General features: G+C 30.3%; 1 protein-coding gene across 1 annotated transcript; it reads left to right on the forward strand.

Moving 5' to 3' along the window:
* Positions 1 to 10,720: 10,720 nt before the first annotated feature.
* Positions 10,721 to 21,464, forward strand: LOC126845284 (putative uncharacterized protein DDB_G0286901). The gene is made up of 8 exons (XM_050583934.1): positions 10,721 to 10,842; positions 10,956 to 10,978; positions 11,737 to 12,084; positions 12,418 to 12,930; positions 13,414 to 13,650; positions 20,266 to 20,415; positions 21,350 to 21,421; positions 21,460 to 21,464. The coding sequence occupies exons 1-8, from the start codon at positions 10,793 to 10,795 to the stop codon at positions 21,462 to 21,464; spliced, it is 1,398 nt and encodes a 465-aa protein (XP_050439891.1). The 5' UTR covers positions 10,721 to 10,792.
* Positions 21,465 to 27,269: the final 5,805 nt, after the last annotated feature.

Here is a 27,269-nt window from a genome sequence, read left to right on the forward strand (position 1 = left end):
TCGTATCGCGTAATTTCCTATTAGAAAATTGTCTTGAAAATCACACTGATTGTTAAAATAACTGTGTTTTAAGAATCAGTGTGATTTTCAAGACAATTTCCTTATAGGGAATTACGCGATACGATCAACAAACTATAACACGAAATTGCTTGTGCCACGAAAATATCTTCCTTCACCCTATAATACAGAGGTTGCCCAATTTAGGAACTTTTTATAACCAGAGATAAATGTTATTAATTAAGAAAAAAATGTGGTTAAATTCCATGTTTTTGGGTTTGTTGATTTCGAATATGTATATATCAATTTTCGATTTTGACTGGCCAAAAAAAATCTAAAAAATTAAAGTTAACTAAAACCTAAAACTTGTACTACTCTTACTTAAGTATTAAAAACATACTAGGATCAGAGTGATCCTAGAGCAAATGGGTATTCATCAAAATATTGACACAAACTGATAATTTTTTTCGAATTTAAAACATGTTTATGTTAAAATATAGAAACACTTAAAAAAAATATATTGTATATATATTATATTGTACTCGGTAGACAGCGAGTCGATCTGAAAAATATCTGAAACATTTTTCTGCGCTCATGTTTGACGTGACCAAATAAAAACTTCCAACAAAATGTTAACGTTTTGTTCTTTCAGCTGCATTATGTATAATTATAGCCATTATGGTACTACTATTGTTTCATATGCAAAAATATCGCTGGAGTCGTTACAAATTTCGGTCAGACCTTTTAGCTTCGATGCAAAGCGAGAAGGTATTGGTTTTACTCTGATGTGGGCTTTTTTTTTCGCTGTATACACTGTAACTTTTTTAATACTAGACCAATTCCTTTGAATAGCAACTCTATAAATCACAAATTTTGTCTAGTTTGTACTTTGGGGGGGTAAAAGTTGAAAAAGTTTAAGTCTTCACAGACGAAAGTTGAAAAAACAAAAAAAAAACCGTACGAGTTTTTAAGTTAGAACTTTTACTGGCTATAGTATCGAGAAAAAGAGTCGGATCGAGTTGAAATGTATAAGAAATATTTATTTGTTATGCCCGCGCACGTCAGTTTTGTCAAATTCAAAATATACCCATTTCCCGCCCCCCTAGGGGGGGTACAAGTTTTTTTGTTTTTCGGGGTTTTTAGCCGTAATTTTAAAACTTTTGGGTTGAAAATTTGCCAGTAGTTGGAACTCATATGTATCCATAACATATTAAGCGGGTGAAAAATTCGGCACTACAGTTTTTTTTTAATTGCCGGAAAACCGTGTTTTCGCACATTGCGTATATTTTAACAAAAACACCTAAAATCTTTAAAAAAAATTGATCAAATCATTAAAACAATTTTATTTATATCTATACAGAATGATACTATTAGGTTTTGTGCTCAAGTACCACTCTTGACTTAAAGTTTACACAAAGTTTAAATTTTTTTTTTTTTTTTACTTAAGTTCTTTCCGGATGATTAAAATTGAGAACTGATATTAAATTCGTAATCACCGACCCAAAAAACATATAATTTGACCACTTTTGATGTCTTTTACACAAAAATCCAGAAAAATGTTTTAGCTTCGATGCAAAGCGAGAAGGTATTGGTTTTACTCTGATGTGGGCTTTTTTTTTCGCTGTATACACTGTAACTTTTTTAATACTAGACCAATTCCTTTGAATAGCAACTCTATAAATCACAAATTTTGTCTAGTTTGTACTTTGGGGGGGTAAAAGTTGAAAAAGTTTAAGTCTTCACAGACGAAAGTTGAAAAAAACAAAAAAAAAACCGTACGAGTTTTTAAGTTAGAACTTTTACTGGCTATAGTATCGAGAAAAAGAGTCGGATCGAGTTGAAATGTATAAGAAATATTTATTTGTTATGCCCGCGCACGTCAGTTTTGTCAAATTCAAAATATACCCATTTCCCGCCCCCCTAGGGGGGGTACAAGTTTTTTTGTTTTTCGGGGTTTTTAGCCGTAATTTTAAAACTTTTGGGTTGAAAATTTGCCAGTAGTTGGAACTCATATGTATCCATAACATATTAAGCGGGTGAAAAATTCGGCACTACAGTTTTTTTTTAATTGCCGGAAAACCGTGTTTTCGCACATTGCGTATATTTTAACAAAAACACCTAAAATCTTTAAAAAAAATTGATCAAATCATTAAAACAATTTTATTTATATCTATACAGAATGATACTATTAGGTTTTGTGCTCAAGTACCACTCTTGACTTAAAGTTTACACAAAGTTTAAATTTTTTTTTTTTTTTTACTTAAGTTCTTTCCGGATGATTAAAATTGAGAACTGATATTAAATTCGTAATCACCGACCCAAAAAACATATAATTTGACCACTTTTGATGTCTTTTACACAAAAATCCAGAAAAATGTTTTAGCTTCGATGCAAAGCGAGAAGGTATTGGTTTTACTCTGATGTGGGCTTTTTTTTTCGCTGTATACACTGTAACTTTTTTAATACTAGACCAATTCCTTTGAATAGCAACTCTATAAATCACAAATTTTGTCTAGTTTGTACTTTGGGGGGTAAAAGTTGAAAAAGTTTAAGTCTTCACAGACGAAAGTTGAAAAAACAAAAAAAAAAACCGTACGAGTTTTTAAGTTAGAACTTTTACTGGCTATAGTATCGAGAAAAAGAGTCGGATCGAGTTGAAATGTATAAGAAATATTTATTTGTTATGCCCGCGCACGTCAGTTTTGTCAAATTCAAAATATACCCATTTCCCGCCCCCCTAGGGGGGGTACAAGTTTTTTTGTTTTTCGGGGTTTTTAGCCGTAATTTTAAAACTTTTGGGTTGAAAATTTGCCAGTAGTTGGAACTCATATGTATCCATAACATATTAAGCGGGTGAAAAATTCGGCACTACAGTTTTTTTTTAATTGCCGGAAAACCGTGTTTTCGCACATTGCGTATATTTTAACAAAAACACCTAAAATCTTTAAAAAAAATTGATCAAATCATTAAAACAATTTTATTTATATCTATACAGAATGATACTATTAGGTTTTGTGCTCAAGTACCACTCTTGACTTAAAGTTTACACAAAGTTTAAATTTTTTTTTTTTTTTACTTAAGTTCTTTCCGGATGATTAAAATTGAGAACTGATATTAAATTCGTAATCACCGACCCAAAAAACATATAATTTGACCACTTTTGATGTCTTTTACACAAAAATCCAGAAAAATGTTTTAGCTTCGATGCAAAGCGAGAAGGTATTGGTTTTACTCTGATGTGGGCTTTTTTTTTCGCTGTATACACTGTAACTTTTTTAATACTAGACCAATTCCTTTGAATAGCAACTCTATAAATCACAAATTTTGTCTAGTTTGTACTTTGGGGGGGTAAAAGTTGAAAAAGTTTAAGTCTTCACAGACGAAAGTTGAAAAAAAACAAAAAAAAAACCGTACGAGTTTTTAAGTTAGAACTTTTACTGGCTATAGTATCGAGAAAAAGAGTCGGATCGAGTTGAAATGTATAAGAAATATTTATTTGTTATGCCCGCGCACGTCAGTTTTGTCAAATTCAAAATATACCCATTTCCCGCCCCCCTAGGGGGGGTACAAGTTTTTTTGTTTTTCGGGGTTTTTAGCCGTAATTTTAAAACTTTTGGGTTGAAAATTTGCCAGTAGTTGGAACTCATATGTATCCATAACATATTAAGCGGGTGAAAAATTCGGCACTACAGTTTTTTTTTAATTGCCGGAAAACCGTGTTTTCGCACATTGCGTATATTTTAACAAAAACACCTAAAATCTTTAAAAAAAATTGATCAAATCATTAAAACAATTTTATTTATATCTATACAGAATGATACTATTAGGTTTTGTGCTCAAGTACCACTCTTGACTTAAAGTTTACACAAAGTTTAAATTTTTTTTTTTTTTTTACTTAAGTTCTTTCCGGATGATTAAAATTGAGAACTGATATTAAATTCGTAATCACCGACCCAAAAAACATATAATTTGACCACTTTTGATGTCTTTTACACAAAAATCCAGAAAAATGTTTTAGCTTCGATGCAAAGCGAGAAGGTATTGGTTTTACTCTGATGTGGGCTTTTTTTTTCGCTGTATACACTGTAACTTTTTTAATACTAGACCAATTCCTTTGAATAGCAACTCTATAAATCACAAATTTTGTCTAGTTTGTACTTTGGGGGGGTAAAAGTTGAAAAAGTTTAAGTCTTCACAGACGAAAGTTGAAAAAACAAAAAAAAAACCGTACGAGTTTTTAAGTTAGAACTTTTACTGGCTATAGTATCGAGAAAAAGAGTCGGATCGAGTTGAAATGTATAAGAAATATTTATTTGTTATGCCCGCGCACGTCAGTTTTGTCAAATTCAAAATATACCCATTTCCCGCCCCCCTAGGGGGGGTACAAGTTTTTTTGTTTTTCGGGGTTTTTAGCCGTAATTTTAAAACTTTTGGGTTGAAAATTTGCCAGTAGTTGGAACTCATATGTATCCATAACATATTAAGCGGGTGAAAAATTCGGCACTACAGTTTTTTTTTAATTGCCGGAAAACCGTGTTTTCGCACATTGCGTATATTTTAACAAAAACACCTAAAATCTTTAAAAAAAATTGATCAAATCATTAAAACAATTTTATTTATATCTATACAGAATGATACTATTAGGTTTTGTGCTCAAGTACCACTCTTGACTTAAAGTTTACACAAAGTTTAAATTTTTTTTTTTTTTTTACTTAAGTTCTTTCCGGATGATTAAAATTGAGAACTGATATTAAATTCGTAATCACCGACCCAAAAAACATATAATTTGACCACTTTTGATGTCTTTTACACAAAAATCCAGAAAAATGTTTTAGCTTCGATGCAAAGCGAGAAGGTATTGGTTTTACTCTGATGTGGGCTTTTTTTTTTCGCTGTATACACTGTAACTTTTTTAATACTAGACCAATTCCTTTGAATAGCAACTCTATAAATCACAAATTTTGTCTAGTTTGTACTTTGGGGGGGTAAAAGTTGAAAAAGTTTAAGTCTTCACAGACGAAAGTTGAAAAAACAAAAAAAAAACCGTACGAGTTTTTAAGTTAGAACTTTTACTGGCTATAGTATCGAGAAAAAGAGTCGGATCGAGTTGAAATGTATAAGAAATATTTATTTGTTATGCCCGCGCACGTCAGTTTTGTCAAATTCAAAATATACCCATTTCCCGCCCCCCTAGGGGGGGTACAAGTTTTTTTGTTTTTCGGGGTTTTTAGCCGTAATTTTAAAACTTTTGGGTTGAAAATTTGCCAGTAGTTGGAACTCATATGTATCCATAACATATTAAGCGGGTGAAAAATTCGGCACTACAGTTTTTTTTTAATTGCCGGAAAACCGTGTTTTCGCACATTGCGTATATTTTAACAAAAACACCTAAAATCTTTAAAAAAATTGATCAAATCATTAAAACAATTTTATTTATATCTATACAGAATGATACTATTAGGTTTTGTGCTCAAGTACCACTCTTGACTTAAAGTTTACACAAAGTTTAAATTTTTTTTTTTTTTTTACTTAAGTTCTTTCCGGATGATTAAAATTGAGAACTGATATTAAATTCGTAATCACCGACCCAAAAAACATATAATTTGACCACTTTTGATGTCTTTTACACAAAAATCCAGAAAAATGTTTTAGCTTCGATGCAAAGCGAGAAGGTATTGGTTTTACTCTGATGTGGGCTTTTTTTTTCGCTGTATACACTGTAACTTTTTTAATACTAGACCAATTCCTTTGAATAGCAACTCTATAAATCACAAATTTTGTCTAGTTTGTACTTTGGGGGGGTAAAAGTTGAAAAAGTTTAAGTCTTCACAGACGAAAGTTGAAAAAACAAAAAAAAAACCGTACGAGTTTTTAAGTTAGAACTTTTACTGGCTATAGTATCGAGAAAAAGAGTCGGATCGAGTTGAAATGTATAAGAAATATTTATTTGTTATGCCCGCGCACGTCAGTTTTGTCAAATTCAAAATATACCCATTTCCCGCCCCCCTAGGGGGGGTACAAGTTTTTTTGTTTTTCGGGGTTTTTAGCCGTAATTTTAAAACTTTTGGGTTGAAAATTTGCCAGTAGTTGGAACTCATATGTATCCATAACATATTAAGCGGGTGAAAAATTCGGCACTACAGTTTTTTTTTAATTGCCGGAAAACCGTGTTTTCGCACATTGCGTATATTTTAACAAAAACACCTAAAATCTTTAAAAAAAATTGATCAAATCATTAAAACAATTTTATTTATATCTATACAGAATGATACTATTAGGTTTTGTGCTCAAGTACCACTCTTGACTTAAAGTTTACACAAAGTTTAAATTTTTTTTTTTTTTTTACTTAAGTTCTTTCCGGATGATTAAAATTGAGAACTGATATTAAATTCGTAATCACCGACCCAAAAAACATATAATTTGACCACTTTTGATGTCTTTTACACAAAAATCCAGAAAAATGTTTTAGCTTCGATGCAAAGCGAGAAGGTATTGGTTTTACTCTGATGTGGGCTTTTTTTTTCGCTGTATACACTGTAACTTTTTTAATACTAGACCAATTCCTTTGAATAGCAACTCTATAAATCACAAATTTTGTCTAGTTTGTACTTTGGGGGGGTAAAAGTTGAAAAAGTTTAAGTCTTCACAGACGAAAGTTGAAAAAACAAAAAAAAAACCGTACGAGTTTTTAAGTTAGAACTTTTACTGGCTATAGTATCGAGAAAAAGAGTCGGATCGAGTTGAAATGTATAAGAAATATTTATTTGTTATGCCCGCGCACGTCAGTTTTGTCAAATTCAAAATATACCCATTTCCCGCCCCCCTAGGGGGGGTACAAGTTTTTTTGTTTTTCGGGGTTTTTAGCCGTAATTTTAAAACTTTTGGGTTGAAAATTTGCCAGTAGTTGGAACTCATATGTATCCATAACATATTAAGCGGGTGAAAAATTCGGCACTACAGTTTTTTTTTAATTGCCGGAAAACCGTGTTTTCGCACATTGCGTATATTTTAACAAAAACACCTAAAATCTTTAAAAAAAATTGATCAAATCATTAAAACAATTTTATTTATATCTATACAGAATGATACTATTAGGTTTTGTGCTCAAGTACCACTCTTGACTTAAAGTTTACACAAAGTTTAAATTTTTTTTTTTTTTTTTTTTTTAACTAAAAACCCAGTGTACCAGATGTGAGAAACGAACAGACACTAAAAACTATCAGTTGGTAACGTCTATCCGTGTTAGATTAGTTTAGGGCCCAATGATCGGTATCATAATATTGTGTTTATTACATGATATCACAGGCGACTAAATCGTGTAACTGATTATAGTAGACACTCGATTTATTGTGAAAAAAACCTGGTCGTGTACTTATTAAGACACTTAATGATTCTGATACGACAAAACCACTGTCGTTATCTCGTTATTTTATAGCCTGCGTTATATAACCTTACCGAAGGTTAACTATGAGTATTTAATGTCCAACTACCTGCAAATAATGAAGAGGAGTGTTGTTTTTTGGATTCAGATTAAGTGTTGGTTTTTATGCAGTATACCGACTCAAAATGTTTTTTTTATTACACAATTTTTTTAAAGGAAAACTAATGTTTTGTATATTGTTATACTGTTATTCATTTAAAGAGATTCACGCTTAATTGTTTAAATTGTCTTATATTAAATAATCTGCTTCGTGCTAATTTTAATTTTTTAGTTTATCAACTTGTAGCTCTAATTTTGTATAAAATATTTCATTTTTTTATTACTATGTACTATTACTATTAAGATAAATTTTAATAATAATTAAGTCATAAATGATAATACTTTATTTAATGACTAGATCAAATCTTGTAAACATTTAACATCATGATACTGCTCCTATGCTATCATTAAAAAAACACAATTTTTAAAATCTCCATTAAAGGTTATTGTTAAATAACAGGCAACAGCCGACTGCTAGTGGCTATACACGTTAGTAATATTTAACTAATAAGTAATAAATGTAGGTAAAATTTATTGTTTTCTCCATCACAGTACCAGTATACGATTTATTTTAATTTAAATGTAAGAAAATCGATTTTTCTTTAGAAAATAACAAGAAATTAATATACAGGATGAGGCAGTAAAACGGCGATTTTCTAATGTATTTAAATGGTAAAACCCGTTTCACTAACCCACCCTTTACATTTTAAGGATCTATGAAAAGGTTTTTTTAGTTGCATTTTATTTTGTACATTGTCAATCTAGTAAAATAGAAGTATAATATAGCTTTGAAATAATATAATCTGTGAAGTATAAATAGTTTGTGTGAGATTGCTATAATGGAAGTATATAATACATAAATATTAATTTTATTGAGAATAAGCGATTATAATTTAAACTATGGAGTACAAACGATTGAAACATGAATCGTCGACCATTCCAACAAAATATAACAAGACATTGTATTTGTGTTATTTGGTCCACTAAGTTTTTGCAAAAAAAAAAAAACCAGTACAGTGGGGTCGGTGCATAGTGGGGACGGAGCATAGTTGGGTCGAGGCATAGTGGTGACGGGGAGGTCACAGGTTTACAGGAATTTTTAAATCTGAAAGTGATAAAATCACTTTCGAAAAAACGCTTCGATGCAAATCGGTAGTTAGTATTTTCAAGCCAGTACAGTCCAAACCAAGCACAGTATAAACCAGCAAAGTTAGAAAGTTTTAAATGAAGGTTCTGTATTTACAAATGAGCATCAAAGCGTTTATTTGAAAGCGATTTTATTCAATTTTATCACTTTTACTTATAATAATTCTTGTAGACCTGTGACCTCTCCGTTTCCTCATTGCTTTGATTACATTATGCCAATACTCTACTGTACTAGTCCTCTCGGTTAAAATCACTTTCAAATAAACGCTTTGATGCTCATTTGTAAATACAGAACCTTCATTTAAAACTTTCTAACTTTGCTGGTTTATACTGTGCTTGGTTTGGACTGTACTGGCTTGAAAATACTAACTACCGATTTGCATCGAAGCGTTTTTTCGAAAGTGATTTTATCACTTTCAGATTTAAAAATTCCTGTAAACCTGTGACCTCCCCGTCACCACTATGCCTCGACCCAACTATGCTCCGTCCCCACTATGCACCGACCCCACTGTACTGGTTTTTTGTTTATTTATTCGTTCCATAGCATGACTTATTTATGTTCAAAGTTGTCTAATGTAATATTTTAAACAGATTATAATGGTTGAAATTGATTGAAAACAAGAACCAATAATTGAAGATAACAGTTTGTCTTTGAACCATTCAGACTCAGTCTGTTGTATTCGCTCATGTTGGTAACATTGTCTTAGGTGTATTAGATATTTAATAATTTTATAATATATAACAGTGTAGTTATACCTACATGTTGCTTAAGTTTTTTCTACATTTTTATGATTTTGCTGAATTTCATTACTATATTAAATTGTATAAATGACAAAGCTAGGCGGCGTAGGTTGAGTAGTTGCTTACTTTACGGCAAGCAACATTGGAAACTTAAATTTTTACCATCTAACTTCAAGAAAATATATAAAATTTGCATTTGCGTTTAGCACACCGGTGCGATGAAAAATTGGAAAGTCGCACAAAATGTGTACTTAGGTGTTTTCCAAGTATGCTAAATTTCATTAAACGATACCCGGCTAAAGTGATTTTTTACATTACATTAAATTTAAAATTTTTCTTTTATAATGTTCAATAGTTATTATTCATACCTACAGTTGATTTTTTTGTTTGTATTACTTTATACGTGGGGGCAGAGGGTACGGGGTACAAACACCTTAAAACTTATAGGCAGTGTTTTCGAAATACATAAATTTCTAGGGTTTTTTTAAACGAGAGATTTTTCAAATGTTATCGAATTTTAGCTGTTTTAAGTATACACTATAGTCTATAGTCTATACCTAGCTCATATGTCTCCTCCTCCTCTTCGGTTCAAATTTAAAAACTATAATTTATGTTTCATATTTCTTTTTATCATGCATGTCAATTTATAATTCTTAAGAATACCACAATAGCGAGCCCTATAATATTGTGTTATATTATTAACAATTAAATATGAAAACTCTTTCTACCCATTCTATGACTAAACTAAACTCAATAAAGCCAACCCATAAATATTGAAAAGTTTTTACCATTCACCAATGTATACCAACAATACATTTTAAATCATTAATAAATTTAAACTGTTGGATGCTAACCCATTGTGCAATAGTAAGCTATTACGCTGCTATTTTAAGCAAAAAGCTGACCCTAAAAATACAATTTTCCCAAAACGGAAATCGATAACATTTTGAAAATTAAATTATGGAAATATTTATCCATTAAATAATTAATTTATTATCAACGTGGCGAAATCTCCAAATTGAGTATGTGATGGAGTTTTTTTTCGTCTTTTAAAATAACTTTTTATACGTGATTTCTGACTAAAAACTCAATAAAAAAATATTAATTTATTGCTCTAAGTAAATACATAGTTTTTATTATAACTATTTCACACTGTAATAAACAACAAATTGATACAGACAATAATGTTAAAAGGATGCTCATAATAACGCGGGTGTTATTGTAGACAGTTATATTGTCTTGAAAACAAAGGTTAATGTGTAATTTATGCGTGCAAACCACCTGTATTAATGCAAAAATACTTAAAACCTTTTGTATCCCCTACATTGTATTAAACACTTGTAGTCGTGTCGTTGACTTTGGTCTTATAAGTACTGAAATTACACTGCATATTTTAGTGCAATTAAACAGTACACTATAACTGTTACTATGATAAATATTAAAATTATTCTTTTGCTCGGTTTGGCGGCGTACGTGGCGTAAGAATTTTTTTTGTTTTTACTATTTCTTTTTTTTTTTAACGATTTGGAAATATTTCATCAAACCTAGAGTTTTTGTACTTATACATTTTTATTTTTTATATGATTTACAGGTGTCGTAGCGGTAAAATAAAAGGTAACTTAACATTTAGTATAAAATAAATTACCGAGTGAGGTCGGGGCATAATGGGATCTATACATATTGCTGACGTGGAGAACATAGGGGTTTTTTTTTTTGTAACTATTATGACTTAGTTTAGAAATAACCTTTGATGCCGAAATTATAGAAAATAAAAACTGCAAATATAATCCATATTAATCACAGTAAAATATGATACAATTATGAATACTTTTGGTAATAAAAATTTAACTAAAATTTCAAAAATAAATTGCAGCGTCGGCAGAGTTGCATAATATTTAATTTATAAACATTTTTAAACAAAAGTGGACTATTCATATAAGTATATAACCATACGAATAACAACTTTACTTAACTTTTATACTTGATTGATTTCGTTTATTCATGACTAATTTTACTGGTTATTATTAGATTAAAATAGTCATGATTAAAAAGTTTACATTATGTATTTGAGTAAAATAAAAAAAATCCTAATTCAGCGTGTTATTATCTTTTTTTGAGAATAAAGTTTGAACTAGTCGAATGGATAAATTATAATGTTGGAAAAACTACTAAATTACCATAGAAGTTTTATAAAATATAAAGTATTAAGAGTCCCGTGTAAAATAAAAGTATCAAAATCAATAAAAATGACTAACATAAATATAAACAGTACAAGCCTATAATTTATTATTAAACTATTTTGTTTTTTGTCCAGATTTAGTTGTTATTGTGGTTTTTCCTAAATTAAAAATTAAAAATATTTTTACATAAAGGTACTACAAACAAAAATTGGTACAATGACGACAGCGACTCCAGTGAATCGATTTCATCAAGCGAAGATAGCGAAGATGAAGTTTATTGGCCTAAACAACCTAATGGACTCAACAATAAACGTAAAGGAAACGCCAAGGTTACGGCTGGAGATAAAGATTTTTCAAGAACCGGAGTGGGAAAACAGGGTTTAAGCGTAGAATGTACCGACGACGGAGCCCTGGTCAACGGCAAATTAGCTCCAGAATATGATGTAAGAAACCAACCTCACTTTGACATGACTGGTAATGGAATGAAGATCAATGGCCAACAGGTTGGGGATACCGGGTCAAGACAAGGCTCAAAAACAGGTTATAAAAAATAACTATAATACTTTAAGGTCTAAACAAGTAAAATATTGTACCAGTTATAATCATCTAGTTATGTTTTTACATGGTGATTTATAATCAAATTTTTTTTATTATAACAAAAAATTACAAAAAATATAAGCGAGACTCATAAAAAAATGTTTATTTTAACAAAAAATCTGACTATGTGAGGTCAGAACAAAAATTAGTAAAATAAATATTGAAATAATAACTGAACTAATTTAAAATACCATAATATTTTTTTTATAAAAACAAAATTTAGAATACATATTAGTATAACATTTTATTGACTGCAATTCTCCTATTTTAATCTAGATAAAAGATATCAAAGGAAAGGTGGGAACAATATTGGACTTCCCAATTCAAATAACATAAACACAAACAATGTTAACTGGAATAACATGAACTCGAGTTCACCAAGGCCTAAACAACACGGCAAAGCAAAATCAAATATCCCTGCGAAATCACCAAAACAAAAAACAACAGTTGCAAACAATCAAGGATGCGGGGCTGGTGGAACCTTAAGTAACTTTGGTAATTTTGGAAATCAAGGTGTGAGCTCAAACATCACGGTAGCAGGGAATTTAATTGGAAATCCAAAAATAAACATTGAAAGAACTGCCGACGGCTTTAAGATCAACGGTAAAATAGTCCCAGGAGTCAATCCATACAACGTTATAGAGATCGATTGGTACCCACAAGGAGGGATCGCAGTGAACGGTGATTACAAAACAGGATTCGAAGATATAATATATAGCGGAAGAACGATTTTGGCGTCAATATCAAATCCAGCTTATAACAACGGTTCTGGGCCAAGTCAAGCACCAGGTAATAAAAAAATATTTCATAAAACGTTGAATTCGTTTTTCCACTTTTAGCTACTTTAAATTTTGAAAAAAAAGTTTTAAGGATAGAACTAAAAATAATACTTGAATATCACTAAAAAATTACAACTTTTCAATGAAAAGTCCATTTTGATATCAAAATTAGTACTAAGGTAACGTGGTCGTAAACTTGGTGTTTTTACAATAATTTACAGAAAATGTTATCGCTTAAGTTCAAACAAAATGTTTTATCACTGATGAAAATAAATTTATTGTTATGCCAAAAAAAGTAATCGAGACCTATACCAAAAATATTTATTTTAACAAAAAATATGACTATGTGAGGTCAACACAAAAATAATTAAAATAAATATTGAAATTAATACTGGACTAATAAAAAATACTATAATGATTGTTTTAAAAACAAACTTTAGAATACATATTAGTATAACATTTTATTGACTGCAATTCTCCTAATTTAATCTAGATAAAAGATATCAAAAGAAAGGTGGAAACAATATTGGACTTGCTAATTCAAATAACATAAACTCAAGCAATGTAAATTTGAATAACATAAACTCGAGTTCACCAATCGAAGATAGCGAAGATGAAGTTTATATGCCTAAACCATACGGCAAAGCAAAATCAAAGATCCCTACGCAATCACCAAAACAAAAACCAACAGTTGCAAACATTCAAGGATACGGGGCTGGTGAAAACTTTGGTAATTTTAGTAATTTTTAAAATCAAAGTGTAAGCTCGAACTTCACTACATATTAGTATTGACTGCAATTCTCCTATTTTAATCTAAATAAAAGATATCGAAAGAAAACTGGGTAATATATAAAGGGCTGCGGGGAAAAAAAAATCAACGTCAATTTGTGTTCATTCTGAGAAAATCATGTTTTTAATTTCAAAACGTAATACATTTTGCTTGTATGCCTAACTTTCGGCGGTCGTTACTCTCGACTAATCTGTTTTTTCCCTGGTTCGACCGCATAAAATATACAATACGTCAATACAAATAATTTTATACCAAAATCTTATTTTTAAAAAAAATTGAAATTTAACGGTAATAATACAGGTTGGCAGTATAATAACAGAAATAATAAAGGTATGCAGTTTAACAACGTTGGTAATAGAGGTCGGCAGATTAATCGTCAGGGTAATGGAGGTGTGCAGTATAAGAACAGTGGTAAAAAAAATGAAAAATTCAATGGAATACCAGGAAGAGGAACCATGAATTTCTAAACATTCACGAAGCAATATATCTACATTAATAAAAAAAAAAACCCATGAATCTTAATTAAAAAGTTTTAAACTGTTTATATTCTCATAAAAAATATGAATGTAAAGAATATAAAAAATACCGTGTTTCATAGTACTATATGTAATCATTTCCAACTGAATAATACTTTTAACATATGATCTGTAATGCATTTATTATTTACAAATATATTTATTATTGTGCATTAAGTATTGAATTTACTTATTAGTATATATAGTATTCGTTAGTATAGCACTTTGGACATAACAGACTTATAAATAAAACAAATTTGCAGCAGCGTTCTGAACATTTAGAAGTCTTTATAGAACAACAACAACCATAATTGCTTAAACATTGAAATATAATCTATTGTGCATGGTAAACACAATTGCATATTCGTCGCAAGTTGGTGTAAAACTTAGTTAACCGGCTTGAGTGTGGATCATACAAAGTAAAATTAACTTCCGGGTCGATCTCGTGTAGAGCATCAGCTATATCCGTAGATAATAGGGTCCAAGGAACGTCCAACCAAATGACTAACCAGGTATAAGAAACCATGCTCGGAGGTTGGCACTGTCTTTTCGAGACACTGGAAATCATTATTTTACTTCATCTGGGACAGCCGCAAATATTCTCCAGACTCAATATAAATGTTAAACAAAATTACGATGGAAATTATGATTGTTTCCCAAAAAAAAAAAATATGTAAAAAAAAATAAGAAATAAAATTCTAGATTATCAAGTTTAAACGTTTCCAAACATTTATCATACCAAAACAAATTAATAGAAGCCAATCGACAAACAGTATTGTATTGAATAACTGTTGTATAACATTCACTAACTAATTTATTGAAAAATGTTTTCCTGATAAACTTTAGCCTAAATAGTCTCTCGACAATGTGTATGTTACGGTCTTAACTAAAGTTTTAGGATAACTCGTGAGTATATAACTAGTAATTATTTTATAACTCAAGTGTTAATTGCAAATACCTAGCAATAATTGCAGTGGGCTCAAGGCATAGTAGGGACAGAGCATATTTCTAATAAAATAATTTATTTCTGAACGCCTTTAACCTTTCAGTCTCTAATATGAAGTCCAGTCGAGGCACTTGATATTATTTTTAAATAAAACAATTGACGTTGGTTTAAAAAAAAAAAAATTGTAGCATCGATGAACAAATTCTTTATTATATTAGTTTTTGCAAAGTATATACTCTGACGGTGCTATCGAGGCATTCGCAAGGTAAACGTTATTTTCATCAAATCAAATATGTTACATTTTTATAATAATAAAAAAAAGATGTAAAAGTTACAAACACGACGCACGTTAAAATTATTCTACAGCTATACTATACAGATATAGGTTTTATCAGTGTTCAAAATATCAGTGTGCCATAAATTCTAATATTGTATGTTAGATATGTGAATATTGTCAACCTTTGAATTATTTCTACCTTTGAATTTTGAGATATCAAGTTATATAAACAGGTGCTTACACTAAAACATTAATTTACCGGCAATGACATAAAAGTATAATGCAAATTGCAAGTATAAAAAATCCAGAACAGTGAGGTTCAGGCACAAATAGGGTTACAGAATATTATAACAACTGAAAGTGATAGCTGATAACATTTACTTTCAAATAAACGCTTTGATGCGAATCCATAATGGTAGAATACAAATATCGATAAAAGCGTTGTGCCTAATAATGTTTTTAAAAATGTAATTTTGTTATTAGGGTAGACAAGTCTATAATAATTATTTTAGCCAATTAGTGTAGTTAAACAAACATTCGGTTTGCTACATTGTAAAAAATATGTAAGTACAAGTTAAGAATTTGAACAGTTCGCATCATTCCCTTGACTCCACTGAACTGGCTTTTTAAATAAATTATTTGATATTGTACATACATCAATCCATCAAACAGATAAACAATTTACAATTTTCCATTAACTATTTGAAATAAACTAATATAACCATAATTAATAGATATGTTCGTTTTAATATAATATCTGTACTCTCATTCCATTTAATGATGAAGAAAAAAAACACTTCTCATTATTTATTATTTTATAATTATAACGGCTGATCGTTGAATGTTGTTGGTTGAATTTTAATTTAGTTGTACTGTAATAGTACATAATATTATAGTATAATTTACATTCAACTATGTGTTATAAAATATAAAGGCACTACTACACAACTAGGTATTCACCAAGGTTGGACAAGTTAAATAAAATTTCATTAAGTCAATAAAGATTTCTCGAAAAAAAAAAAAAATGTTCTATTCAAAGTTATGTCTTATAAAAATGTAGTACCTCTTTTTGGAACACGCTGTGTGTGATATTAAATAACAATGATACATGCCTAATTTATTATAAATTTCATGACTACAATCATTTGCGTCCGAACTTTTAGTGTGTTATACCACAATCTCTTTCACCTTTAATAATTTGTTATTGTATCTGAACTTAGGGTCTCATAAATACAACTTGGCTGCAGCTACATGCTGTTAAAATATTTCAGAACAAAAATTATATTTCTTACTATCGTTTGAAACAAATTAATAAAAACCAGTGTTTTAAGCATGCTCACAAATAACTCGGGCGTTATAACAGACAGTTATATTGTCTTGAAACCAAAACTTAATATGCATTTTTTTCATGCGAACAAACATAAAGCCATTCTCAAATTTTTATTTATTCGACGTAGATGTATTCGTTGAAATCGTTCTTTTAAATACTGAAAGCACTGACTATTTAGTTACAGTTGAACTAAACAGTATATTATAACCGTTAATATGATAAATATTCAAATTATTATTTTGCTTAGCCTAGCAGCATACGTTGCGTAAGTATTTTTTCAGACTATTTATTTTTTAAAAGCTTTTAAACATATTTCATAAAATCTAGAGTTTTCGTGTATTAATTTTGATTTTTTATAAAAACGTTTGCTTTTCAGAGGCGGTATCTTGTTGTCTAGAGGTAACTATATATTATAAGATTTATTATAAAAAAAAATATTTCAATGTGGATGGGGCATAATGGGGTCCAAGCATATTGGTGACATGGATATAATAGTTTTTTTTTTATTAATTATTATGGCTGTGTTTATAAATAACCTTTGATGGGAAATTATAGGTGGCAAAATTATTAAGTATAAGGCATATTTTACACAGTTAAATATATTAGAACTCTCGTAAATAATTAAATTAAAAATTGAAAAAAAAATCGCAGCCTCGTGTTGGCAGAGCTGCCTTGTAATTAAAATTTAATAATATTTGATTTAAATAAGTTTCCAACATATAACGCGTCAGACATAAAATTGACCATTTTAAAACCAATATCTTCTAAGCCTCGCGTTAAATCTTAAAATTATTAAGTTCAACTGTTTTATTTTATTATAATTGACTGATGGTATCTCTGGTATCTACATAGTTTTTATGGTTATATTCTTACGTATACAGATACTACAGCAAAAAGTTGGGATGTTGAAATCAACGGGTCCAGTGAAGCCGGTTCACTGAGCGTAAATGTCGATGATGAATCCGACTCGAAAGGCAAAGACTCTGAAGAAATCTACCGCGACAGCACGAACATTCCAAGACAATCTGGGAACAATTTCGGTAACTTTGGTAATTTTGGAAATCAAGGTGCAAGCTCGAACTCTATACAAGATGGAATCTATGGAAATTTGATTGGGAATCTAAATATAAACTTTGGAAGAACTGCCGACGGCTTTAAGATCAATGGTAGAATAGTTCCAGGAGTCAATCCATACAACGCTATAGAGATCGATTGGTACCCACAAGGAGGGATCGCAGTGAACGGTGATTACAAACCAGGATTCGAAGATATAATATATAGCGGAAGAACGATTTTGGGGCCGATATTAAACCCATTTGATAGTGACGGTACCGGGTCAAGTGAACACTCAACAGCAGGTAATAAAAAAAAAAAAATAAATAAAACATTGAATAAGATAAAATCATGTAATTATAATTTCACATGGCGATTTCCAATAAAATATTTTGGAAATAGTATTTATGTGCCCTCACCGATGAAAATAAATGTATTATTATGCCTATAAAGTATAGCAAGCATGCGAGACTCTTAAAAATATGTTTATTTTAACACAAATCAGACTATGTGAGGTCAGAACAAAAATGAGTCTAAAATTAATACCTATTGGACTATTCAAGAATACTATAATGATAGTTTCGAAGACAATTTTTAGGCCTCCGAATAAATATTGATGTATCATTTCATTTATTACAGTTTTAATATTTTTATCTAGGTGAAAAATCGCATAAGAAAAACGACTACCAAAGTAGATATCAAAACCGTGGAAGGCTATTTAGAGAGCCAACTATACCAACTGATAACGCTACCAAGACGACTTACGACGACTTGATGAATCCTATTGAAAATATCACCTCTTTTAACAAAGGACTCAACAATAAACGTAAAGGAAAAGCCAAGACTACAACTGGAGATGAAGATTTTTCAAGAACCGGAGTGGGAAAACAGGGTTTAAGTGTAGAATGTACCGACGACGGAGCCCTGGTCAACGGCAAATTAGCTCCAGAATATGATGTAAGAAACCAACCTCACTTTGACATGACTGGTGATGGAATGAAGATCAATGGCCAACAGGTTGGGGATACCGGGTCAAGACAAGGCTCAAAAACAGGTTATAAAAAATAACTATAATACTTTAAGGTCTAAACAAGTAAAATATTGTACCAGTTATAATCATCTAGTTATGTTTTTACATGGTGATTTATAATCAATTTTTTTTTATTATAAAAAAAAAATTACAAAAAATATAAGCGAGACTCATAAAAAAATGTTTATTTTAACAAAAACCTGACTATGTGAGGTCAGAACAAAAATTAGTAAAATAAATATTGAAATTATAACTAATTTAAAATACCAAAATATTTTTTTTATAAAAACAAATTTTAGAATACATATTAGTATTACATTTTATTGACTGCAATTCTCTTATTTTAATCTAGATAAAAGATATCAAAAGAAAGGTGGAAACAATATTGGACTTCCCAATTCAAATAACATAAACACAAACAATGTTAACTGGAATAACATGAACTCGAGTTCACCAAGGCCTAAACAACACGGCAAAGCAAAATCAAATATCCCTGCGAAATCACCAAAACAAAAAACAACAGTTGCAAACAATCAAGGATGCGGGGCTGGTGGAACCTTAAGTAACTTTGGTAATTTTGGAAATCAAGGTGAGAGTTGAATTCGTTTTTTAACTTTTAGCTACTTTAAATTTTGAAAAAAAAAGTTTTAAGGATAGAACTAAAAAGAATGCTTGAATACTACTAAAAAATTACAACTGTTCAGTGAAAATTCCATTTTGATATCAAAATTAGTCAGAAAGTAACTTGGTCGTAAACTTGGTATTTTTACAATAATTTACAGAATATGTCATCGTTTAAGTTCAAACGAAATGTTTTATCACTGATGAAAATAAATTTATTGTTATGCCAAAAAAAGTAATCGAGACCCATACCAAAAATGTTTATTTTAACAAAAAATATGACTATGTGAGGTCAACACAAAAATGATTAAAACAAATATATTGAAATTAATACTGGACTAATAAAAAATACTATAATGATTGTTTAAAAAACAAATTTTAGAATACATATTAGTATAACATTTTATTGACTGCAATTCTCCTATTTTAATCTAGATAAAAGATATAAACAGAAAGGTGGAAACAATATTGGACTTACTAATTCAAATAACATAAACTCAAGCAATGTAAACTGGAATAACATAAACTCGAGTTCACCAATCGAAGATAGCGAAGATGAAGTTTATATGCCTAAACTATACGGCAAAGCAAAATCAAAGATCCCTAAGAAATCACCAAAACAAAAAACAACAGGTGCAAACAATCAAGGATGCGGGGCTGGTGGAACCTTAAGTAACTTTGGTAATTTTGGAAATCAAGGTTTGAGCTCAAACATCAATACAAACAATTTGATGCCAAAATCTTATTTTAAAAAAAAATTGAAATTTAACGGTAATAATACAGGTTGGCAGTATAATAACAGAAATAATAAAGATGTGCAGTTCAACAACGTTGGTAATAGAGGTCGGCAGTTTAACAACATTGGTAATAGAGGTACGCAGATTAATAATCAGGGTAATGGAGGTGTGCAGTGTATAAACAGTGGTAATATAGGTAAGTCTGATTTAGTGTCAGGGTCGAATTACTATCATACCTTATATCACATTCTATTGATACGGTGTAATAACGTTGCAAGTGAAAGTTTGGCTCTCACAAATAGCACGAAATTGTCAAATTTTGTCATTTTTGAGCAATAATATAACAATAACTACTTGGCAGAAATTTAAAATTTGATCAAAATTTTCTTTAAAAATTAATAATCTAACAGAATATCTAAAAAAAAATTGGGGTTCACATTTAAATTTCAAAAGTTGATACCGCGCATGCACAAACTACTTAAGGTAAGATTTTGGAATTAAGCCTTAAATGTGCATAAAATAACACCTACTAACACACAAAAGTCAAAATTTAAAAAAAATCAATAACGGCTCGAAAAATTGGCCGTTTTCGAACTTTTAGAACACCCTGTACATAGCTATTGCTAGTATAATATTATAGGATATAGGCACTGTTATTTTGTACATTATGTCATCTAAGTTCCCTAATTAAACATATATATTTTAATCAAGTTGCTACGTTAAGTCAAAAATAACAATTAGAAGCAATGTGATTTAAACTGCATAAATTTCAAGCGTAATATAGAAATCCGATCAGCAGTTTAGAAAATTTAGTGGGTTATACCAATTTTTTTTTACATACTTAAACGGGTTCATCATCAAACATTCTGTGTGTGTGTATTTACAGATTTGTTATTCTGAAACATAAATTGTTTAAACATTATAGGCATTGATTCATACTATTTTAACACAATATTTACAGTGCTGTATGAATTTCATTAGAAATTCACTCTAAAAAAAAAAAGGTTTGTTTAAGAAATAAATTGAATTTAGTGAATCTATGAGCACATCCTATGGGTACTATTATGGCAAAAATAACATATTGTATCAAATTGTTTCAACTACTTTTATTTTTATATGATTTCTAAAAGTAGACTACAGTGGCAGTGAATCATCCGGGTATGACACTTCAGACTCCATGCAATTTGATGGTTATAATACAGGTTGGCAGTATAATAACAGAAATAATAAAGATATGCAGTTTAATAACTTTGGTAATAGAGGTCGGCAGATTAATCGTCAGGGTAATGGAGGTGTGCAGTATAATAGCAGTGGTAATGTAGGTAAGTCTGATTTAGTGTCAGGGTCGAATTTATTACTATCATACCTTTTATCACATTCTATTTATTGAAAACGTTTCAGGATATGCAACTTTTACCCAAGATAATGTAACCGTAGAAATGAATGGTGATGCACTCACGATCAACGGCATAAAAGTCCCAGAAGTTAAAGCGAAGAATTTAAAGCAGGTAAAATGGAGAAAAGGTTCACTCAAGATCAACGGTAAAATAAATGAAAAATTTACTGGAATACCAGGAAAAGGAACCATGAATTTCTAAACATTCACGAAGCATTATAATATCTACAATGATAAAAAATAAAAAATCAATGTATCTTAATGAAAAAGTTTCAAACTGTTTATATTCTCATAAAAAATATAAAAAATACCGTATTTCATAGTACTATATGTAATCATTTTCAACTGAATAATACTTTTAACATATGATCTGTAATGCATTTATTATTTACAAATATATTTATTATTGTGCATTAAGTATTGAATTTACTTATTAGTATATATAGTATTCGTTAGTACAGCACTTTGGGATACATAAGACTTATAAATAAAACAAATTGGCAGCAGCCTTTTGAACATATAGAAGTCTTTATAGAACAGCAACAACCATAATTGCTCAAACATTGAAATATAATCTATTGTGCATGGTGAACACGATTGCATCTTCGTCGCAAGTTGGTGTAAAACTTAGTTAATCGGCTTGAGTGTGGATCATACAAAGTAAAATTAACTTCCGGGTCGATCTCGTGTAGAACATCAGCTATATCTGTAGATAATAGGGTCCAAGGAACGTCCAACCAAATGACTGACCAGGTCTAAGCTCGGAGGTTGGCACTGTCCCTTCGAGAAGCTGGAAAACTTTATTTTACCACGACAGTTACTTAGATGATCCATTCGGAGACTTCATCTGGGACAGCCGCAAATATTCTCCAGACTCAATATAAATGTCCTAACCTCATATATTCTATACTGCGGTCTGAAAATTATAAAAAAAAAAAACAGAACTCAATTATCTTGGATTTGACATTAAAAAAAGTAGAATTGGTTTTTCCTAAAAATAATAGATTTGTGGGTAAAGCTCTAATGACTCTAATGACGCTATGCGCTTCGTATGTAGTTGACAGATAAAATAAAAAAATATATATATAAGAAGTATACTTCTTAAGTATTTGAATTCTACCGCGTTAGTTGATAAGGTAGAGTACTGACAAAACAACATGTGATAGGAGAAGGTGATTATAAAGTAACTATCAGGTTTAGAGCAATATTAAAAGTTAAAATAATTTGTTAAAATTAATTTGTAATCTGTGAGAGACAATATTGTGATCAATAAACATTGAATGTTGTTTCTCATTTTTACAGGTTTGTAAATTATCTTATAAATAAGTTGTAAATAGCCTTATAATATAATAAACTCATTTTTACAGAGAAACGTTTCAGTTTGTTGTTATATTAATCTTGCCCCAGATTAACAATAAATAAATTACATATTTTATATATATATATATATAAATACCCTTTACCACAAAAAGTAATAGCCTTTTCAGTAGTAGTATGTTCATGATTTGGTACCCGGGCATTGTTTGCACGAAATTGCATATTTGCACAATTATGTAAACAAGTACATTTCGAGTATATTTGTTGTATAAAATCCATACTAACATACCGATGTCTTTTGTGAGGCGTGTAAATGTATTTTTTGAAATTTTACAGAAACTGGGAATGGTACACCATTCATATATCTAACTTCCATGCTACCGAATATCAAGATTATGAATCTCTCTTTATTCCTGCTTGTCGTTATTCTTAACCACGGTACCGGATGGGTTGCCAACAGTTGCCCTAGGAAAATTTCTGGTTCGATTATCGGTTCTCCCCCGTAAAATATCCGATGTTTTGTCTGCTGACCGTGTACCGCGTGTCACATCAGTTTCATACTACAGTATATTTATTATGTTAGTTAGGTTTTTTCTAGGGGCTTGTTAAAATTATTTCCAAACTTCGAAAAGTATTATCTATTTTATATAAGCCCGGCGCCACCGCCAAACCTGTCTGTTTGGCTAGTTGGCTAGGTTAGGCCGAAACGACATTCGATAGGGTTTTTAATTGGTAGACCCGAAGACGGCACGGTCCACGGATGGCTAAGCCGGATCTACACTTAAATATCCTTTAAAGTCCCAAAGGAAACAGGTTTACTAAATAAGTGAATCTATAATATATATACACATATATATATTGCACCTCTTCCTGGATTCTAAAATGACTATGTGTTATAAGTTTAAACACAAAACAGAAAACAATTATAAACATTTGTAGGTTGGTTAGCTAGACCGAATCAGGTTGAATCTTTTCCTAAGCATACTCTGGGTTTTTAGTCTCTACTGGCGTGTGGCCAAGCAACGACCGGTTAAGTGTAAAACTCGAATAGCCAATAAAATATCCTCAACTGCTTTGACGTTAATATATAAAAAACAGGGAGGAAAAACAAACAGGAAGTAAATAGTGTGAAGTTTAGGTTTTTTTTAAATAGCAATAAAAATAGAACACTTTTGCGTAGGTAACTAAATGACTGACGGCTTGCCACAGCCTGTACCCGGAAATATTTTACTGATTTCAACAGGTAATGAAAATATTTTCATCATACTATTAATAACGATATATGGGTAGATCAACCCTAATCGTATCCACCCTTAGACTACAAATTTATTTTTAAGCACAATTGTCATTAGGTACAATGTTTTTATCGATATTTGTATTTTTGTCTGTTAACACTGTACCTCCCTTACTTTCTCACTTATTACTGCTCATTCTCTTACATATAGTACTTTATTACTGTGCTAATTTATACTGTGATTGGTTTGACCCTACTATCCACGGACTGGCATTGAAGTATTTATTTAATAGAGATTTTATCACTTTCAGTAATAATAATTTCTGTAAGCCCGTGACCTCCCCACTCCCACTATGCCCCGACCTAACTGTACTGGCTTTTTATGGCTTTTATTTTCTAACGTCTACAGATTTCTTTATTCAGAGGCCCAAAATTTTGAATTTCAAATTGATAATGTACTAGGTTTTATTTTATACTCTGAATTATCGTCGTATGAATTGTACTAGTATATTATAAAAAACGGTAAAGTGTGTAAACAACACACGGTTAGTAATGTTTTTTTATTGCGTCTATTCACCTTAAATTCGTATAGGTATAAAAAAAACGTATCAGTCATAATAACCACTCCATATTATTGCACATAGAAAAATTCAATACAAATGACTCCTAGCTGACATTGTCCTTGTAGTCGTTTATGCCTTTAATCGATGAAAAATACTTAAATATACAAAAATGGTTACCATTATCTTTTAACTCAAAACTTTACCGATCCGGTTCAACGGTAATATTTGTTTTTTAACGTGCCTCTATATGAAATGTAGGTACGCTTAAATAATTTTTCTTTTAAAGAAAGTTCGATATTATTTTAAACGCAATGATATACAAGGTGATCCAACTAACATAAGACACTAATTTTCTCTGAAAATATGAACATTTTGACAATTTTTTTTCCCTTAACTTTTAGGCGCATATTTTAATGTAATATAACTTTTGCTTTGAAATCAAATTTTAGAGGTACAAAATAATTAAAACTTAACACTTCAATAACATAAAAATTATCATCATGAAATTAGAGTAGACCTTGCATAGTAGATTATGGCCGTTTCGTGAACTGTTTTGGCGTTTAAGTCTCAACACTTATTTATGAACATTTCAAACTTATAAAAATAAAGAGAGCACAGTGGGGTATGGGCAAAGTGGAGATGAGGCGGTCACGGCACTATAGAAATTATTATAACTCAAAGTAATGAAATAATTTTTAAACAAACGCTTCGATGCCAATCTGTGGACAATAGGTTCAAACCAGTTCAGTCTAAACCAAGCACAGTATACACGTGGTTTATATTAAAAAAAAAGTTTGAATACAGGTTTTTGAGAAAATTGTATATGTTAGAGCCCCATATTAGATCTACCTTTCAAACTTCTATCCCTAAAACTTTGGTTGAAAAAGTGAAATATAGAAAAAAAATTCTTGTCCTACTAGGGGAAAGGGTTTAAGATATTTTGTTGCTTTGTCAATGTTTATCGGTAGTACTATGTTTAAACATACATATGTCAAAATTACAAAATGAATAGTCATTCTCGACAAATTTATTTTTTTTGTTTCGTAATAACCCTTCACATATGATATTAAGTTGAAACTTAATCACGAGAGTCGAATATTTAGTTTTTTGCACGATATAATATTGTTTAAAATTAACTATTTGCTTTATTTTTAGTTATAACATATTTTTACATTACAGCCTTTTACACATGGAAAAGGAAAGTATGGTCTTTATATTTATACGATTTTTTATCATTTTACACATATATTACCTTTAACTCTATAAACATTATGTTTTGGGAATTAGGGTAATTTTTTTTTTTACCTGTCGTGCCTTGTCGGGCAACATTTCACTAACCAATGATTAATTAAGTCTCTCCTTAAATAGATTAAAAAAAAAAATATATATCCGCATCTTTTTGCCATTTTATTTTAAGGCAACAAATTTAATGTCAAGTTCCAGACCCCCCCCCCCCCAATAAAAAAGTCATCCTATCAAAGTAGTGATATCTACATTGTGGCCAAGTATTTTATTTCTTTAGTTCATAATCTCACTTCACTCTTACTTTTATGAGCAACACTGCTCTTTTATTTGTATTGCTTAATACTTGACCAGTATCCAAATGAAAATTAACCTTTCTGAATGAGGCTAAAACCGACTTGGCCGCAATGTAGATTTCACTACTATGATTGGCTTACTTTTTTTTGGGAGGGAAATTTAAACCTTTTTTCATTTCTTCTGTGTTATCTCAGTAAGTAAATTTGATAATGATGTTTACGCTTCATTCACAGCGGCAATAATTTTGAGAAAATTGCAACTTTCAGATTTTCTCATTCAGTTACACTGTAGGACCTATCTTTGTGCCAAATTTAACGTTTCTACCTTTATAGGAAGTGTTTAATAATTTTGGTAATGAGTGAGTGAGTGAGTCACTAACAAAAATAATAACTTTGAAATTCTCCCTTCTTGAAAAGGCTTACTATTAAGGGCTCATTTTTTTTTACAGTATCCAAAGCTACTCGAGCTTAATCTGTGTTTAAAATTTCAAAATCTAACTTAAGAGGAAACTTTGGGTGAATTAATTCGCGTAAAAATACACTGGCATGTTGAATGTGTGGAAGTTGAATTTTTTTTCCTGCTATAGTTTTCCAACTATGTCTCTATCATAACAAGTGCTGTATTTACTATGTAGGAAGTAGGAAAACCGACTTACTACTTCCGGCCAAGTAAATTAAATTTCGATTTTTTCATGACTGGTTTGATATGTCGACTGATTTTATTTGTTAACAACGATGTATAATAAATATATTACATTATGTTATTTACTTAGCTCCTAAATTATATCACAAATTTTAAGGCTTATGTTAAAAAACTTCTTTTTTTTTTTTTACTTAACGACCATTTACACTGAGTTAACGAAGAGTTTTTTTTTGGGTCGAAACTACTAGAAATCTTTGCGTTATTATGATTGAAATATTTGCCTATACACGTGTCCCTAATTATCCATAATTTATCAAATTACTAAAGATGGGTATATGATTTAATATTATATACAGCCG

The sequence above is a fragment of the Adelges cooleyi genome, unplaced genomic scaffold, assembly GCF_023614345.1.
Source record: "Adelges cooleyi isolate 19-005CV unplaced genomic scaffold, UGA_ACOO_1.1 ACOO_flye_CR_arks_rails_tigmint_CR_PRNA_732, whole genome shotgun sequence".
NCBI lineage: Eukaryota > Metazoa > Arthropoda > Insecta > Hemiptera > Adelgidae > Adelges > Adelges cooleyi.

Coding starts and splice junctions, on each gene's coding strand:
- LOC126845284 (XM_050583934.1), top strand. CDS start 10,793: ATGATAAATATTAAAATTATTCTTTTGCTCGGTTTGGCGGCGTACGTG. Junction 10,843..10,955: donor GGTTTGGCGGCGTACGTGGC/GTAAGAATTTTT, acceptor TATGATTTACAG/GTGTCGTAGCGGTAAAATAA. Junction 10,979..11,736: donor TCGTAGCGGTAAAATAAAAG/GTAACTTAACAT, acceptor TTTTACATAAAG/GTACTACAAACAAAAATTGG.